This window comes from Haemorhous mexicanus, chromosome 4 (assembly GCF_027477595.1).
Source record: "Haemorhous mexicanus isolate bHaeMex1 chromosome 4, bHaeMex1.pri, whole genome shotgun sequence".
Taxonomy (NCBI): Eukaryota; Metazoa; Chordata; class Aves; order Passeriformes; family Fringillidae; genus Haemorhous; species Haemorhous mexicanus.
In genome coordinates this window covers 1,601,340-1,616,539 of record NC_082344.1, presented here as the reverse complement: position 1 = coordinate 1,616,539, position 15,200 = coordinate 1,601,340, and the positions used below count along the sequence as shown (strand labels likewise).

The window sequence follows — 15,200 nt, the reverse complement described above, 5'->3', positions numbered from 1 at the left end:
GTTTGGGGAGGTGTCCAGCCCTGCAGCCCTGGCTGCCTCAGCTCTTCTCCCTGCCCTGCTCTCACTGGGACACCCCTGTATGGGGACCGTCCCTCTGGCTGTGCTCTGGCCCTGAGGTGGGTGTGCTTCCCAGGTGGAAGGATCCTCATCTCTTGTGTTCCCCACTGGGCCTGATTCAAGTTGTTATTTCTAGAGTGGCTGATTAGTTTTCAGTGTCTTACTGAGCCTGCCATGCACCACAGAGCTCTGCAATTAGAGTTTTCTAAGAGGCTGGGGGAAAACTCTTGCATTTTCTTGTTCCCCCAGAAGCACCTCCGGAGCCCAGGGTGACACTAATTAAGATGTCTTTGTCTCTGTGAGGTGAAGCCCAAAGTTATGCATGCTGGAAGCACGGGTTGCTCCTGTGAGGGGGAACACCCAGGCTGCTTATCCTCCCTCTCTCTGCTTGGGGCTGCCCTTGGAGGGTCAGGCTGTGCAGGTCCAGGTGGGAGCACTGGGAAGGGACTTCCTCAGAAAGCTCTGCTCACAGCAGAGTTTAGGGTCTCTGGTGTCCCTTGCTTTCTTAGCATCCTTCAAAAGCTGCTTTCTCTTAAAAGAAAAAAAAAAAAAAAAAAAAAGAGTCCAAGTGCTGAAAGATCCCTAGGCTGTGATGCCCAGGGAGGTGTAGGCACTTATTACTGCCTTCTATCAGTTCCTCAGGCTCTTGATGACTCTTTTCTTGGCCCAGGGGCAGTTTCCCAACCCTGCATGTTGTCCTGGCTCCCACAGACACAGCTGGCCATGTGGAAGTTGTGAGCAGCTTTGCCCACTGCTGTGGTGTGGCCTGGCACAGCCTAACTCTGCTCTCCAGGAAACGAGCAGGGAAGCACAGGGCTCTCTCCTCCAAACACTGAAGCTGTGAACAGATTTTGCTCACAAAACTGTAGACCTCTTTGTATGGATAAATCGTTTACATGCAATCTTTTAAATCCTCATCTGTTGTAGGCCTTGTGTCCTTTCCTTGTCTTGCAGTGAAATCTCCTCTGGAAATTGGTAATTTTTCATGGTAAGCCTGGTGAGCAGAGAGAATTAGAGTATTTAAGGACATTGGCACTTGCAGGACTGCAGGAAGGGAGACTGTGCTCCTGGTGTGCAGTGAGGCTGGATTGGGAGCAGGGAAGGGAAACTTCAGGCTTGATCAGAGACTTGACATCATCTCAGAGGCGAGGAGTGGCAGAGACAAAGCAGGACGGATTTGGCACATGGAAAGAAAAGGCAGCCAAGGCAGGGTTTGGGGTAAAAATTGGATGAAGATAAGCAGGGTGAGCAAAAAAAGGCTGTTCCGAAGCAGTCGCTTTCCCTAATGTAGGTGAAAGTGCTGCTGCGCTTCCCTGCTGTATCTCATCCGCAATGGGAGGCTTAACATTCCTGCCTGGCACGTGGGGGCGCGGGCAGGGAGCGCGGGGGAGGACCCGGCCGGACACAAAGACGGCCGGTCTCTCACCGGAATGGCATCCGAGCCATCTCAGCTATCCAAAGCCCCCGATGCCGGCATGTGGGCTCAGCACACAACGAGAGGCAATTGCAGCTTATCCCGGGCCAGGCCTGCCGCGGGCAGAGAGAGGAGCAGGGGGCCTTTCAGCCCCGCTTTTATTCAGCGTGGGGGTTCCTTGAGCGAAATTTTAAATCTCTTCTGCAGGGCTTAAAATGGGAGCGAGTGGGAATGGTGGGGCATTCTAGGGGGAAAGAAGGAGATGAAGCAATGGTTACTTGTGTTTTTGTGAGTTGAAACGGGGTAAATATATGTTTGCTGAATTGGTGGAAATATCAGTAGAGGGGTAGGACAGGTTTGTCTTCCTCCCTCTCACTGTGTGGAGCTTTCTCTTGGCTTTTCTCTTGTGTGTTCAGAGCATTCCCTGAGCTCTCATAAGGTGGTTACATGTGGAAAAAGCAAATCCTACAGTGGAACCCGTGAACTCCACACCTGGGGATTTAGTGTCCCCAAAGGCAGCTGCAGGATAATGAGTTCTGTGCCGTGAGTGCTGAGCTAATCTCACTCCTGTGTGCCTTGGGATTGGGCAGCTCCTCCAAAACACACCTGAGGGACACTCGCAGAGCCAAGCACTGCCCAGAGTAGAGAAAAACAAGGATCCACATGACCTGATGGCCCTGCCTCGCCCTCTGGGTCTGCGCATTGCCCTCTTTCCTAAAATCCTGTTGGCTAAAAGGGCTGAGGTTTTGCGTGCTGGTGTTTACCTGTCCTTGCTCTCCTTTGGCAGGGACACCCATGCAGCACAGGGATGCACAGAGCTGTCTCCCAGCCCGCTCAACCAGGACTGCGTGACCACTGACTTCCAGCCCGGCAAAGCCACGTGGGCAGCAGGAGTCAAGTTACGGCTGAAGAGCAGGTGAGAATGTGTTTGTGTGTGTCCCTGAAGCCCCTGCAAAGACAGGGTGGAAAACAGTTACTGCTTTGGCTGCCAGTGTGCCTGAGGGGCTCTCACAGGGAAGGAGTGCTGAAATTTCTCTTCAGAAGGTTTTGTTAGTGCTGGTAAAGGTCGTCAGAAATGCTGAACCCAAATATCTCCACACAAGTGGTGTAGGTCTTCTCTGACTGCCCAGCTGCAGGTGCCTGGCATTCCAAAATTACCTGGCTTCTTCAGAGTCTGGGCAGTTTAGTGGGAGTTTGGCATTTGTGACTTCTGACTACCTGTCTGCATCTTAGAACGATTAAGTGTCTTCAGGAATCACTTTCCCAAACTGCTCTGGATTGGCTGCTGTTGTGGCTGAGCCTGACTCCCCTCCTTTGGCCATGCAGTTCAGGACCAAGTCCTACAGTATTTACTCAGGCAGGGCTTTTGCTGGCATCAGAAGAGCCTCTTACATCAGTCAGCTGTAATCTGGGTGACCTCATAGATTTTTGTGTCTCGGTCTTCTGAGATTTGTACTGTGAAGTGGAAGCAGTGGCTTTTATTTGCAACATTGCATTTGGGTCAGACCTTGGCTTATTTGAAGTCAGGAAGCTGATTTCCTGGAGCTGGTGGAAACGTGGCCCAGTGCCTGTGAGTGAGCAGCTGAGAAGGGAATTCCACATTCTGATCTTATCAGCAAGGATGCACCTCTGGAGCAACCTCCCTGACCTTAGTGGAGATGCTTCAGCTTCTGGCCAGTGCAGGCAGTCATGGATGCTGACCCTGCCCAGCCTTGGATAGAGCACATTTCAGAGGCTGAAATATGTCCTCAGGCTGATTTTGTTGAGGAGAAGTTGATCTCTGAGTGAGGAGTGGGACTCTGCATTTCCCCAGGTATGTCACCCACGGGGAATTTGGGAAAGGAGCTCCCCTACATCCACCACCTCCCTGTAACAATGAGTCATTCACCATATGCCCTCTGTAAATCCCTCTTGCCCAACAGTTTAGTAGCAGATCTTGACAGAAGCTCCACAGTTTAGTGTTTCACTTGGATAAATTTGGGTGCAGAGCCCAATGTTGAGCTTTACTTTTCCGGCGGCACTGGAAGCTGTGTCTGCAGTGTCTGCACATGTCAGTTTGACTTGGGCTGGAGCTTTAGTTACAGACAGGAAGCTGCTCTAATGTACAAGAATGTGCCAGTGGGAGAGTGTTTCAGACTCAGCAGCCTTTGCTTTGGCCCAGGCAGCGGGTGCAGTTCCCTGGCACATTTGACTCACCCTGTTACCCCCCAGCTGTATGCAAGTACCTCCACACATCCTCCTGAAGGCCCTGCTGCTTCTGTCCCGTTTATGGCTCCTCCACAAGCACTTGGATGTGGAGCTCACACTTGGATGTGGAGCCCACGAGCATTGCCTGTGATTTGTAGCCCTGTAGCTCAGGGGAGAGCCCAGCTGCTGCCTGGAGCCTTGCCCTGCAGATCCCCTTGGTTACCTGCCGAGCCTCATTGTCCACGTTCCGTTTGGATAATCGGGCTCACGGGGCAGCGTCCCTGCTGCCAGCCACCCAGTTCCTCCTAAGCACTGAAAACACATTCCTTCCATTGTTTCCAAGTCTCTCCTGTTGCAAGTTGCTGTGTGTTCGATATCGGGTCGTGAAAGAATCTAAGCTATGCTTGGGTTTCTGTCTTTTTAACTAATTTACTGACTGGAGAAGAATGAGAAAAAATTAATTGAATTGAGCCCTTGGGGCCGGTTCGTCAGTCTGGATAAATCAGTGCAGCTCTGAAGAGCTGTGGGCAGGGAAGCCGCTGCAGGCTCTGGCTGCTAGGATTTTCCACCCTTGCTCTGGGAGAGATGATGTGAATCCCTGGAGAAGACAGGGAATAATAGGATCCTCCTCAAAGACTGTAAGTCAGTCAGCTGCTTCTTTTCCATGTCTGTTTTTCTTCCTCTTTTTCCAGCAAAGGAAACAGAAAAATTCCAGAAAGAAGAAAGTGGCAGAGAGTCTTTAAACCCAGTGCTCCCCTGCTCCTCATTGTATGCATGGTCTAGGTACCAGGCTGAAGGCTCTCCTGGCTTCTCCATGTCCAAGCTGCAGTCCAGTGGGAGCAGCAGAGATGGACTATCTTGGTGGCAAGCACATCTCGAAATAGCGATGAAATACTCCTCGTTTTGAAATGTAAATCAAACTCTTTTGCTTGATAATGCTCTCTTTAAAATAGAAAGCTGTCAGAAGATACTGGTAGGACCAAGTCCTTGAACCCAGTAATCAGGAAGAGTGAGGTTTGTGTACATCACCTCTGATCCTGTTGAAGCCTGTGTCTGGTTAGTGTCAGGGAATGCCAGTGGGACCCTTTCTTTGCGTAGGGAAAAGTCCTCAATCTAAATATTGCCTGTCAGCTCTGTGTCGGGGTGAAGGGAAGATGGAGCCGCAGCGCGCGGCCCGGCTGCCAGCCCCTCACTCTTTGTTCCCTTTGCTGGACACTGGATAAATGCCTCTTTCTTGGATAAGACAGCGTGGGGGTTCCCAGAGATATGTGATAACACAGAGGTGTGACTTGCAGGACCAATAATCATTAATTACAATGTTTGACTGTTCCTAAGTTCAACGAAGGAGCGCCTGTTGCTTACAGCTGCCATCACCTCTGAGCAATCCCAGCACTTCCATCTGCCTGGCTGAGGACACTTCATTCAGGAAAAGCCAGTAGAAAAAAATCTGTCTCTAGATCCACATACGTGGTTGTCATCTCTGCTTCCACACAGGGATTTTCTCCCCAGTGGTATGGTGGGGAGTTTTTTTCCAAAGAGTTCGTGATGGTAATGTTAGGAATTCTGAGCAGAAACTTCTGATTCTCTTCTTCCGGATCCAAAAGAGATTTCAGGGAGATTGGTACCTGTCTCCCAGTTCCCAGATGGCACTCAGGGCATGGTCTGATGCAGCCCAGACATCCCCAGTGATGCTTATTAAAGGGAAAAAACAAATGGTGCCTGATGTGTCAGCTAGAAACACCACACAGGCACAGGAGCTGCAAAATGAACGTTTTGTGTAAAAGAGGTTGTGTCCCAGTATGAGAATATTGAGAATATTGGCACATTTCACCCCGCTGTTCTCAAGTGAAGGGTTTTTCATGTGTGTTTTACTTAGGGAAAGTTTTTGTATCAGCATTAAGGGGTGGGGGGTGTGGGCATGATTCTCCCTTTCCCTTATAGATGAGGAGACACTACTGGCCAAGATCCATGGTGTGAAATAACATTTCATAGGCTTCAGGTCTTTCTAATGAGTCTTCCTTCCTTTTAGTCAAAATTGTGAAGAGGGACGGAGCACACTCCACATCCTTCCTGCCCTAGAATTTACCAGAGGGGCTCTGTGAGGCTAAAAAGAGAGATTGAGTGAAAGACACACCAAGCTGACGCCATTCTGGTCCGACTCCTTTCTAATTGGCCTCGTCTGTTCTGCTTATTTTTAGAACCATGACTGAACCTTAATTAAGAGCGACGTTGCTTTGAGTAGATTGTGGCCTCGCTCTGTGGAAATCCTAATAGGCTTCTGAGTGCTTTACTTTTTCCTTCATCTCCTGCCTAATAGATGGGCAGAGAGGCTGCAGCCACGTTTGGATGTCTGGAAAATATCTCCTTGTCATGCTCCTGCTCCTTTAGATGTGTCACTCTTGGAGACAGGTCTGTCCCGCTGAGAATTCAGATGGTTGTTCTGCTTACTGACAGTGCAGGTGCACACTCACCCTGGAAGGAGGGTACAGGTGAATTGCTGGGATCAGGATCTCTCCATGTACAAAGATCCTGCTGCTGCATGCACAGGATATGGCTCAGGATATAGTGCCCTTGCCACGTGGGTTTTGTTAGGTTAGAATTATCACCAGCTTGAAATCTTGACTGCTGTGAGCATGACGTGATAAGGATGGGCAGCTGCCCTCTTGGCTTTCTCTCTTGTGACTCAGTGCCTGGGATCAGATCCAGGAGGCACCAGCTCTGCACTTGCATCCAAATCTTTCATTTCTCCTGCAGGAGGAGGGTCTGTGCTGCAGGGCCCCCATCCCTTCCCACCTCTCCACGTGATGGGCTAGGCCGTGGCTATCCCTTCCAGCTCCAGCAACCTCCCACACAGCCACCTGGCTGCAGGGCCACTGGGGGAAGCACGGCCACAGGGATTGTGGTTGTGAGTGATGGCAGAGTCTCCTCTCTCTTCTCTGCCCCATCCCATCTTCCCTGGGCACAGGAACACCAGCTGCTAGTCAGATCCATCCCCTCAGGTCATGGAGGCGTGTCCTGGTGACCACTGCTCCTGCCTGGATCCGCAGGTGGATTGTGCTTTCCTTGAAAGGTTTTGCAGTCTATCTTCAGCATTCCTTGTGTCTGCTGAGGAGGGGTTTGGAGCTTGTGAGGACAGAGAAAAATGACTACAAGGTCAGTGGTACAAGAAGCATTGTTCACAGTTCTCTTTTCAGCCACCTGGATGATGTTTCTGATGGATATGAGAATGGTGAAAACAACTCCCCAGGAGCTGTGTGGGAGTAGAAAAAGATCAGTTTATTGGGGCACTGATGACCCTGTTGTGGCTGGCTAATCAGCCACACCATCCCTCCTGGCTTTCACTTAGTAGCTTTCTAAGGATGTGGAAAAAATGCAAATGGCAATTTGAAGAAGCTGGCTTGTTTGCTCTGGTTGAAGATGGACTGCACTCCTGAAGGATGCTGGGCTTGAGGTACTTTTGAACTTGCAGAGCACTCAGGTTGTGTGTGTGCTCCAGAACTGGCAAGGAACAGTACGTGAAGAACAGCAATCAGACTGACTGCACTTTCCTGGATGTTTTTCGTTTGTGACCTTGAGAAGAAGATAACCTTTCAGTTACACTCTGAAGAAAGCCTTGGATGCTGATTCATCTGTAGAGTTAGTGCCAAAGTGTCTTTGTAAAGTTCCATTCCTGTTTTGCATGCAATATAAAGATAATCTCCAGAGATTACAGAGAAGAGCACACTCAGCTCCTGCTAATAAGAGCGAGCTGCAGAGCGGTTCCTGCTGAAGGGCCTCGGAGATGTGGATGTGATCCCTGCAGCCCAGACTGCTCCCAGTGTGCCAGGCTGCCACTGAGGAGCCTCTGCTGGGCTGGGTGTGTTTCCATCTGCAAACACTGGGGCCAGCATAGCAACAGCGAGCACCCAGATGGCAGCAGCTGGATGAGATGAAAAGCTGTCCCTTTGCCTTCAGTTTCCCAGTCTCCAGTGTGAGCTGGCAGTAGCTGGTCTGTAGCCTGGGTTACAGGTGCCATGCACAGGCCAGCGTTGTGTCACATCCTGCTGACTTCCCCGGGTATCTTCGCTCCCAGGCATTTGTCATGATGCCAACCTGACCTGGATGCCCCGGTTATCTGATCACTGCAAGTGTCCAGGAGGAACCAGGAGTCTCTTTCCAGCCTTGGCATTTACAACACAGGGATCACTTAGTCTGTTATTTGAAGAGGAGAATTTTTCATTAGTAAGGTTGTCCAGATACCTTCACAAGTACAGTACAGAATATGTAAAAGATGATGAGGTTGGTTTGTTATCGTTATTATTACAGTTCTGCAGTTTTAGGTCCTACAGCCTCCTGTGCCAAAGTGTCACCTCTTGCTCCTGGTTTTGTTGCAGGCAACTTAGCTGCACCGACATAACACCAGTTAAAGATCTAATGATTTATTTGTGTTCACCCAAGTCTGGCATTAGCTGCTGCATTTGCAGGTTTTATCACTCAGCCAGTTTGTCTGGGATCAATCAGGATGTGCCCCATTTCCAAGACAGGGTAGATGTGGAAACAGTACGAGGTTATCCCACACAGAGCTGCTCAGCTGGTACCACGTGTCTTGTGACTGAAATTCACAGCTGTGCACGAGTTGGATTTTTATAAGGATATCAAACAAAAGAGTTAAAATACCTGTGGCTCAGATGATTGGCTGTACAGCTCCCTCACTGTTTCTACTGATCAAACCAAGCGATAGCATGCCTTGCACAGGATCACTCATTTTCCCAAGCAAAAAATTGGTGCTGATGGCTTGTACTCCACTAAAGTACAGTCTTTAAATGTCTGCAGCAGAAAAGGTAAGAATGTGGGTTGTTCTTAATAAACAGTTTTGTCAACTTCCCATCTGGCAGTGCCCAGGTTCCTTGTTTGCTGGGCAAGGAGCTTAACAGAAGAGCTCTGTCTTAAACACACCTACACACGTAAAGGTAAAGTGGTGTTGGGTTCAGCTTGTCCTTTGCAGACCTCCAGTCCAGTTTCCCTTAAGACAATCTTGTTACAACAGACAGTTAAAGAGAAAAGCATGTCCCTTTTTCTTCCTTCTTTCAGCAGACAATGAGAAAAAACCCAGCACTTCTGAAATCTGTATGCACTCTCTGCCTGTGCTTTTCCATGCTGTCAAACATCAGTGGGTGCTGATGTTAACTGGTACTAGGAAAGGACCTGAACCTGAAAAGCATTTTTAACTTTTTGTACTTTCCTGTACCACTCCTCTTCCCAGTCTTAGGCAGTTCTCTCAGTGTCTGTGTGCCAAAGGCATTTTAATCTATGTACTGATGTGTTCAGGACATGCTGTACTGTGGGTTTTTCAGTGAGACAAAGACTAAAGATGTGTCATATCCACCTCTTGCATTTATTTAGTCAGAATTGTCCTGTCACCTTTCAGTAGGACAGAGGTCCAGGGCTGCTCCTCGCTCTCCCAGGGAGAGGGTGAGAAACTGGAAATGAGTGCTAGAGCAGGGGAGACATGGCTCATGGAAAGCAGCAGGAGGATTAAGGACAAGCCCAAAGGCTGGGGCAAAGGAGAGTCTGTGTGGCCTCTTCAGGGGACTCGATCCCTAATCCCCTGCTTTGACTTTCCATTGCACCACTCTGTGCTTTAAATAAGGTGTCAGTGGGGTTCTTTCCCCTCAGGGCTGACAGACAGAGGCCTTGGGTTGGTGACTGAAGGCACCAGAGGGCAGCTGTGCCGTGCCAGTGCCCTGCCTGGGGACACTCCCTGGGGACAGCTGTCTGCCCGGGGTGGATGTGAGGGACACGCATTGCCGGCGCTTGGTTGTCACGTCTCATCCTGCATTTTTAGCAGCCCGAGGAGAGATCAAAAGTCCCTTTGCAGGCTTCCCACCCCCTCGTGGCATTCAGTGACCCACTTGTGCGAATCCCAGAGGGATTGTTGTGGGAATGTGGGGACCTTCACACGTGGGTACTGTGGGCCTTGCTTGGAATGGACAGAAACACGGCAGTGAAGCACAAATGAGCACGAGCAGTTTTAGATGGTGCTGTTAAGTTCTGATCCATCTTCCTGGGGAGAGCTGGCCTTGATGTGCAAACCCCTTCTGCTTTCACCTAGGCGGAGTGAAACTCCAGGCCGACCTCACTCCTGGCATTCAAGCAAACTCGCGGAGAACCAGCCCGATCCCAGCATGATGCAAATATCTCAGGGTACGCTTGGCACCCCTTGGCATCAGTCCTACCACTCCAGGTAAGTACTGCACAGCTGGGGAGGGAAGGGAGGGGGCAAAGGTGTGCCAGTTGCCTCCATACAGCTGGACAGGTTTACATGCAGCCAGGGTTCAGATTAGAGTTAGGAAGGCTTCAGTTCCTCTTTGGTTTTCCAGATAAAGTGTCTTCATTTTCCTCCTGTAAGTGCTCTGTGGGGTGATTAGCAGCTAGCAAGTCCCCCTTCCTACAAAAATGGGAGCCTGCTGCCAGGATGCTGGTAGAGCTTTCTGAGAATGCCCCCATATAAAAACACAGCGTGGTTGTTTCCCCAGCAAAGGAAAAGAAATCCTAAGTCTAAAGTGGCCTATGGAACAAAAAGGGAAAAAGGGTGTAGGTGGCAGAGGCTGTCAGTGTAACAGAGCAGCCAACAGTGCATCAGCAACAGTGCTCCCAGGGTGAGGAGTTCAGGGAGGGATTTCCTGGTTTGGCAGTGGCTTTCTGCAGGAGTCAGCTCTATCACAGCTGAACGTGCAGGGCAGCTTGAGGAAGGACAAGTTTAAATTCCGCCCTTGAAAGATTTTCCCCGGAGAGGCAGAAGGGTTTGAAACTCTCCATTATAGCCTCTGGGATTGAAACATCACTTTCTTCTGCTGGCTAGACTGATCCTTGGCAGAGGAGAGGAAAGAGAAAAAAGAGCATTAAAGAAAGTGAGGAGATGGTTGCAGAAAATAAAGTGTGTTGGTCTGTGGCCTCAGCACAGCTCATGCTGGAGCATACTCCTTTCCCACCAAGGGGCTTTGCTTCCCAGGCAGTTCCTGGCAGAGCCTTTGGCAGCATGGCTCTGTCTCCCGGGTGCTTGAGAAGGAGCACGGGGAACATCTAGTGGCCAGCTGGCTCGGGCTGTGCTGGGCATTGCCAGGGAGATGCTTATTTGAATCCAAAATAGAGTGGTGCATTTAAATGAGCAAACCAGCTTTGTTCTGAGACTTGCCATATCTCTTCCTGCCTGTGTTCCTCTGCATCTCTCTGCAGAGCTGCTGTAAGCAGGCTTCCTTCTGCCTTTCCTCATCCTTAGCAGCCTTCTCCCCTGGGTCTGTCACTTGTCTGGGATGTGATCTGGAGCCAGCTTCCAGCTCTGTGCCTTGCCTGTCCCTTCCAGCTGTCTCCCTGTGGCTCTGCCAGGACAGCACATGGGAACTAGAGAAAGTGATACCTGAGGAAGGGAAGCTGGGAAGAGAAGGAAGAAAAGTGAAATCCTCAGGCTACCCTCTCCAGTCCTCAGTGTATTTGCTTGAATCTGGAATGGGAGATTAGCCAGGGCGAACTCTGCAGAAGTTTGTGACATCCCCTTGTGACTGGCACAAAGAGCTCCCTTCCCATGGATAGAAAGCTCTCTGAATATCCTTCTTTTTTGATCACTTTTCTGGTGGCCATGAATCCCCTTTGGACACCTCAGAGAAAGTGGCAAGGTGTACCTGCACCTGCTAAGCTACAAGAAGAGGTGGCAGAGCAGACTTCCTGGGAATTCTCAGACTGTTTCTATGGTTGCACCCCACTTTCCTCCAGGCACAGGCACGTACATCTCTCCTCTTCTTGTCAGCTTAGTTTTCTCGCAGCAAACAAACTATCCTTGGGACAGCTGAATTTCTAGGAATCCTGCCAGGGCATAGCCTTCATCTCCATAAAAAGAAATGAAATGGGAAAAAAAGAAAGAGATTAGATTCCCTCCAGAACACCCCTCGTGCTCCTCTCCTCCTCCTCCTCCTCAGCGGCGTCGGTGCTCATTCAGCTTTCCAAGGGCTTTGGATGGGTTTGCTGGGTGGGGTTGATCCTCCCTGGCTCCAGAGATGCACCATCTCTCTGTCTGTATTTCCCTCCCACCCTTCTGTGGTAAATAAGAGCCATGTGTTGCAATGTCAAGCAGTTCCTCTTTGTGAACTGGGATGACTCCAGACAGGGGATGGAGCAAGGCCCAAATATGGGTTTTCATCTCAAAACTAAACATCTTGCTTCTGAGCTCACTTATAAGTCGTTGTGCCTCCCCTCTGCTGGTTTTCACTCTTCCCTCGCTGTCCCCCAGCTCCTCCACCAGCGATCTCTCGGCGTTCGAGCATGGCTATCTGAGGAGGAGCCCGGATCAGTACAGCTCCCGGGGCAGCATGGAGAGCTTGGACCACTCCTCCCCTGCCTACCACCCTTGCCACCTGTCCCCGGCCAAATCCACCAACAGCATCGACCAGCTCTCCCACCTGCACAGCAAGAGAGACTCTGCCTACAGCTCCTTCTCCACCAACTCCAGCATCCCCGAGTACCCCGTGGCCCCGCCGGGCAAGGAGCACTCGTGCTCCCCGGACAGCGCACAGTCCCGCCGGGGGCTGCCGGAGGGCATGCGGCAGGCGGACATCCGCTACGTCCGGACGGTCTACGACGCCCAGCAGCGCATCTCCCAGGAGTACGAGGTGAAGCCCCCGGCCCTGCTCCCCGGCGGCGACGGCCGCGGCCACGGCAGGCTCCACACCTTCGGCCGGCACAACGCCGCCTCCTCCTGGGCACAGCCGGCGCAGGGCCCCTCGGACTGCAAGAGCCAGCCGTCCAAGGGGCCGCCCCTGCCTCCCGCTCGCAGCGACAGCTACGCGGCCATCAGGCACCACGAGAGGCCCGGCTCGGGCACCGGCCTCGAGCCCAACAAGCCCGGCCGGAGCCAGCCCAAAGGGGCCTGGGCACCGCTCATCAGCTCCCTGTCGCAGGGGCCGCTGCCGAAACCGCCCTTCGGAGAAGGGCACCTGCACACCGTGGTGGAGAAGAGCCCGGAGAGCAGCCCCACCATGAAGGCCAAGCAGAGCTTTTCCCAGGCAGCCCAGCCAGGGCAGCCCCTGCTGCCCACCGGTGTCTACGCCGTTCCCTCCCCGGAGCCGCACTACGCGCAGGTGCCCCGGCCTTCCGCGGGCAGCACCGGGACGCTTTACCCAGCTCTGGCCAAAGAAAGCGGCTACTCCCCAGCCCTCCCGGCCTCCTACGACAAGGCCGTGGCTGGCAGCACCCTGGCCTTGGATGAGAATGGAAACCAAAGCACTACCAACAGGTCGACCATCTTCTACCAGCCCCCTGCCACTGAGAGAAAGCACGAAGCCAGACTCATCCAGCAGAAGCTTCCCAGCGCAGCAGGCCCGGAGCTCGGCCTGGCTGTCTCGCGAAAGGAGGAGCTGCTACCCCTTTACAAGGCAGCACACAGCCACCGAGAGACCATGGGTACCACACAGACCTCCAAGCCCGTTTTCCAGGGTCCACAACCCCAGCTGAGGGATGCTAGTGAGAGGAAAAACCATTACCAGCCCAAAGAGGACTGGACACCTGGATCCCAGGAGGAGAAAAATGGCAACGCACAGGTAAGCGAGAGAGACACTGGTGCTGCCCACCCGTGGGGTCACAGCAAAGCCAAGCAGTATGGCTTCTCTTCCTTGCAGAACATCCCAGAGAGCTCCAGGAGACAAAGCAGCTCTGACCTAAGGGAGACACAACCAGGCGAGGGTTATTCCAACACCAGACTGTCCTTCCTGAACAGCAGCAGCAGAGAGGAGAAGGATCACAGGGAGCAGGGGCACAGACAGTGGAGCGATGTGGACCCCCAGGCCTTCACGAGGCAGGAGGAGGAGGGCACGAGTGTGCCTCTGTTCCACGCTGCTGAGCCAAAGTGCAAAGAGCCCCCTTCTCCTCAGCTCCCAAAGCCCTCAGATTTCGGGAGGAGCCGGCTCAGCTCTAGCAGCACCCAAAGCTTTCCCTACAGCAAACCAGAGGCAGGCAAGCCCCGCTGCTCGGTGCTGGAGAAGGTCAACAAGTTTGAGCAGCGGGAGCAGAGCGCTCCCCGGCCCCAGAGCGCTGGCGTTCCCAGCTTTGGCCAGCACTATGGGCCGAGCAGGACGAGCCAGCCCGCTGGCACGAGGTGCTCTGTGCACAGCCCAGAGGACATGAGAGGCAAGCTGCCCAGTGAGCCAGGCAGGGGCTCCAGCCCGTCCGTCAGGAACGGGAAGCTGGAAGAGGCTGACTGGCGCCCCGTCGAGCTGCAGATGGTGGCTGCAGTGAAGCAGGCGAGACCCAGCGAGTACTACAGCCTGTGTCCTGAAAACGAGGTGCAAATAAGGGCAGCTCAGCTTCCTCGGAGTAGGAGCACGTTCCAGCTGGGAGGCGAGCCTGAGAAGGAGATCCTCTGGAGGGATAACATCCAGGATGCGCACGGATCGCAGCTGGACGCGTCGTTTAACAGGGCCTACAGGAACAGCATCAAAGATGCCCAGTCCAGGGTGCTGAGGGCCACGTCCTTCCGGCGGATCAGCCCCCCGTTCGGGAACACGCCCAAGAGGGTGCCCCAGAGGCCTGCCTCGGCCCACGTGGGCATGAGGAGCACGGCGGCATCCCCGCACACCCCCAAGGAGAGGCACAGCATCACGCCCACGGAAGGAGGCTTCTCCAGCCTGGACTACGGCAGGACGCAGCACGTGCTGCGCATCGGGGGCCGGAAGCGGCTGACGGCAGAGCAGAAGAAGCGCTCCTACTCAGAGCCCGAGAAGATGAACGAGGTGGGCATCTCGGACGGGGAGCCGTCGCCTTTCTCCTTCCAGAAGAAAAGCATCCATTTCATCTTCCCGGAGAACACGGTGGCCGACCGGCGCAAGATCTTCGAGAGGGACGGCAAAGCTTCCTCCACAGCCAGCCTGTCCAAGCCGGAGCTCAAGCAGCTCCAGCAGAACGCCCTGGCCGACTACATCGAGCGTAAAACGGGGCGACGGCCGTCCTCGCAGGACATCGGGCTGCTCAGGGAGCGCTCCCACAGCTCCTACCTGCAGCTGGGCGGCCCCGACAGCCAGAGCCTTTCCTCCGCCTCCAGTGTGAATTCCCTCCAGGACCAGAACCTTTTCCGCCGCAGGGAGTCCATGGAGCGGGTATCAAGGACGGGACGGATGTCTTCCACCCTTCCCCCTGGGCTGATGGACTGCTTGGACACGAGCGGAGACGAGAAGGTGCCGGGGCGCCAGGACAGCCTGGTCACGGGCCGGCCCAAACCAGAGAGGTGCCGGGATCACAGACCCAGATCAGATCTCACCAAAGGCACGCAGACAGACCTGCTGGGCACGCAGGGCCAGCCCCGCTACAGGAAGCAGGAGCAGGTCTTTGAAACCCCCTCTACCGCCAGGAAATCTGGGAAATCGGTGTCTGTGGAAGACTTGCTCGATAGGTACGACAATCAGCCGGTCCCTGTGCACATGCGCTCCAGGTCGTCTCCCACGGCGGATAAGAAACACCAGGTACGTGGGAACAGGGTCGTGTGCCCCCACAAGTGGGGATCTCAGAACCAGGGAATGGG

General features: G+C 53.1%; 1 protein-coding gene across 8 annotated transcripts in view; it reads left to right on the top strand.

Moving 5' to 3' along the window:
- The window catches only part of SHROOM3 (shroom family member 3), a 111,506-nt gene that overhangs the window by 83,317 nt on the left and 12,989 nt on the right, over nucleotides 1–15,200 (top strand). For 5 of the 8 annotated variants that reach the window (XM_059843538.1, XM_059843537.1, XM_059843543.1 and 2 more), the window contains 3 exons: nucleotides 2,259–2,387; nucleotides 9,750–9,881; nucleotides 11,922–15,141. In XM_059843538.1, coding sequence (XP_059699521.1) covers nucleotides 2,259–2,387; nucleotides 9,750–9,881; nucleotides 11,922–15,141 — 3,481 coding nt within the window. Of the gene's footprint in view, nucleotides 1–1,004; nucleotides 1,046–2,258; nucleotides 2,388–9,749; nucleotides 9,882–11,921; nucleotides 15,142–15,200 lie in introns of those variants that run through there. The other 3 variants (XM_059843544.1, XM_059843541.1, XM_059843540.1) reach the window with 2 other exon arrangements.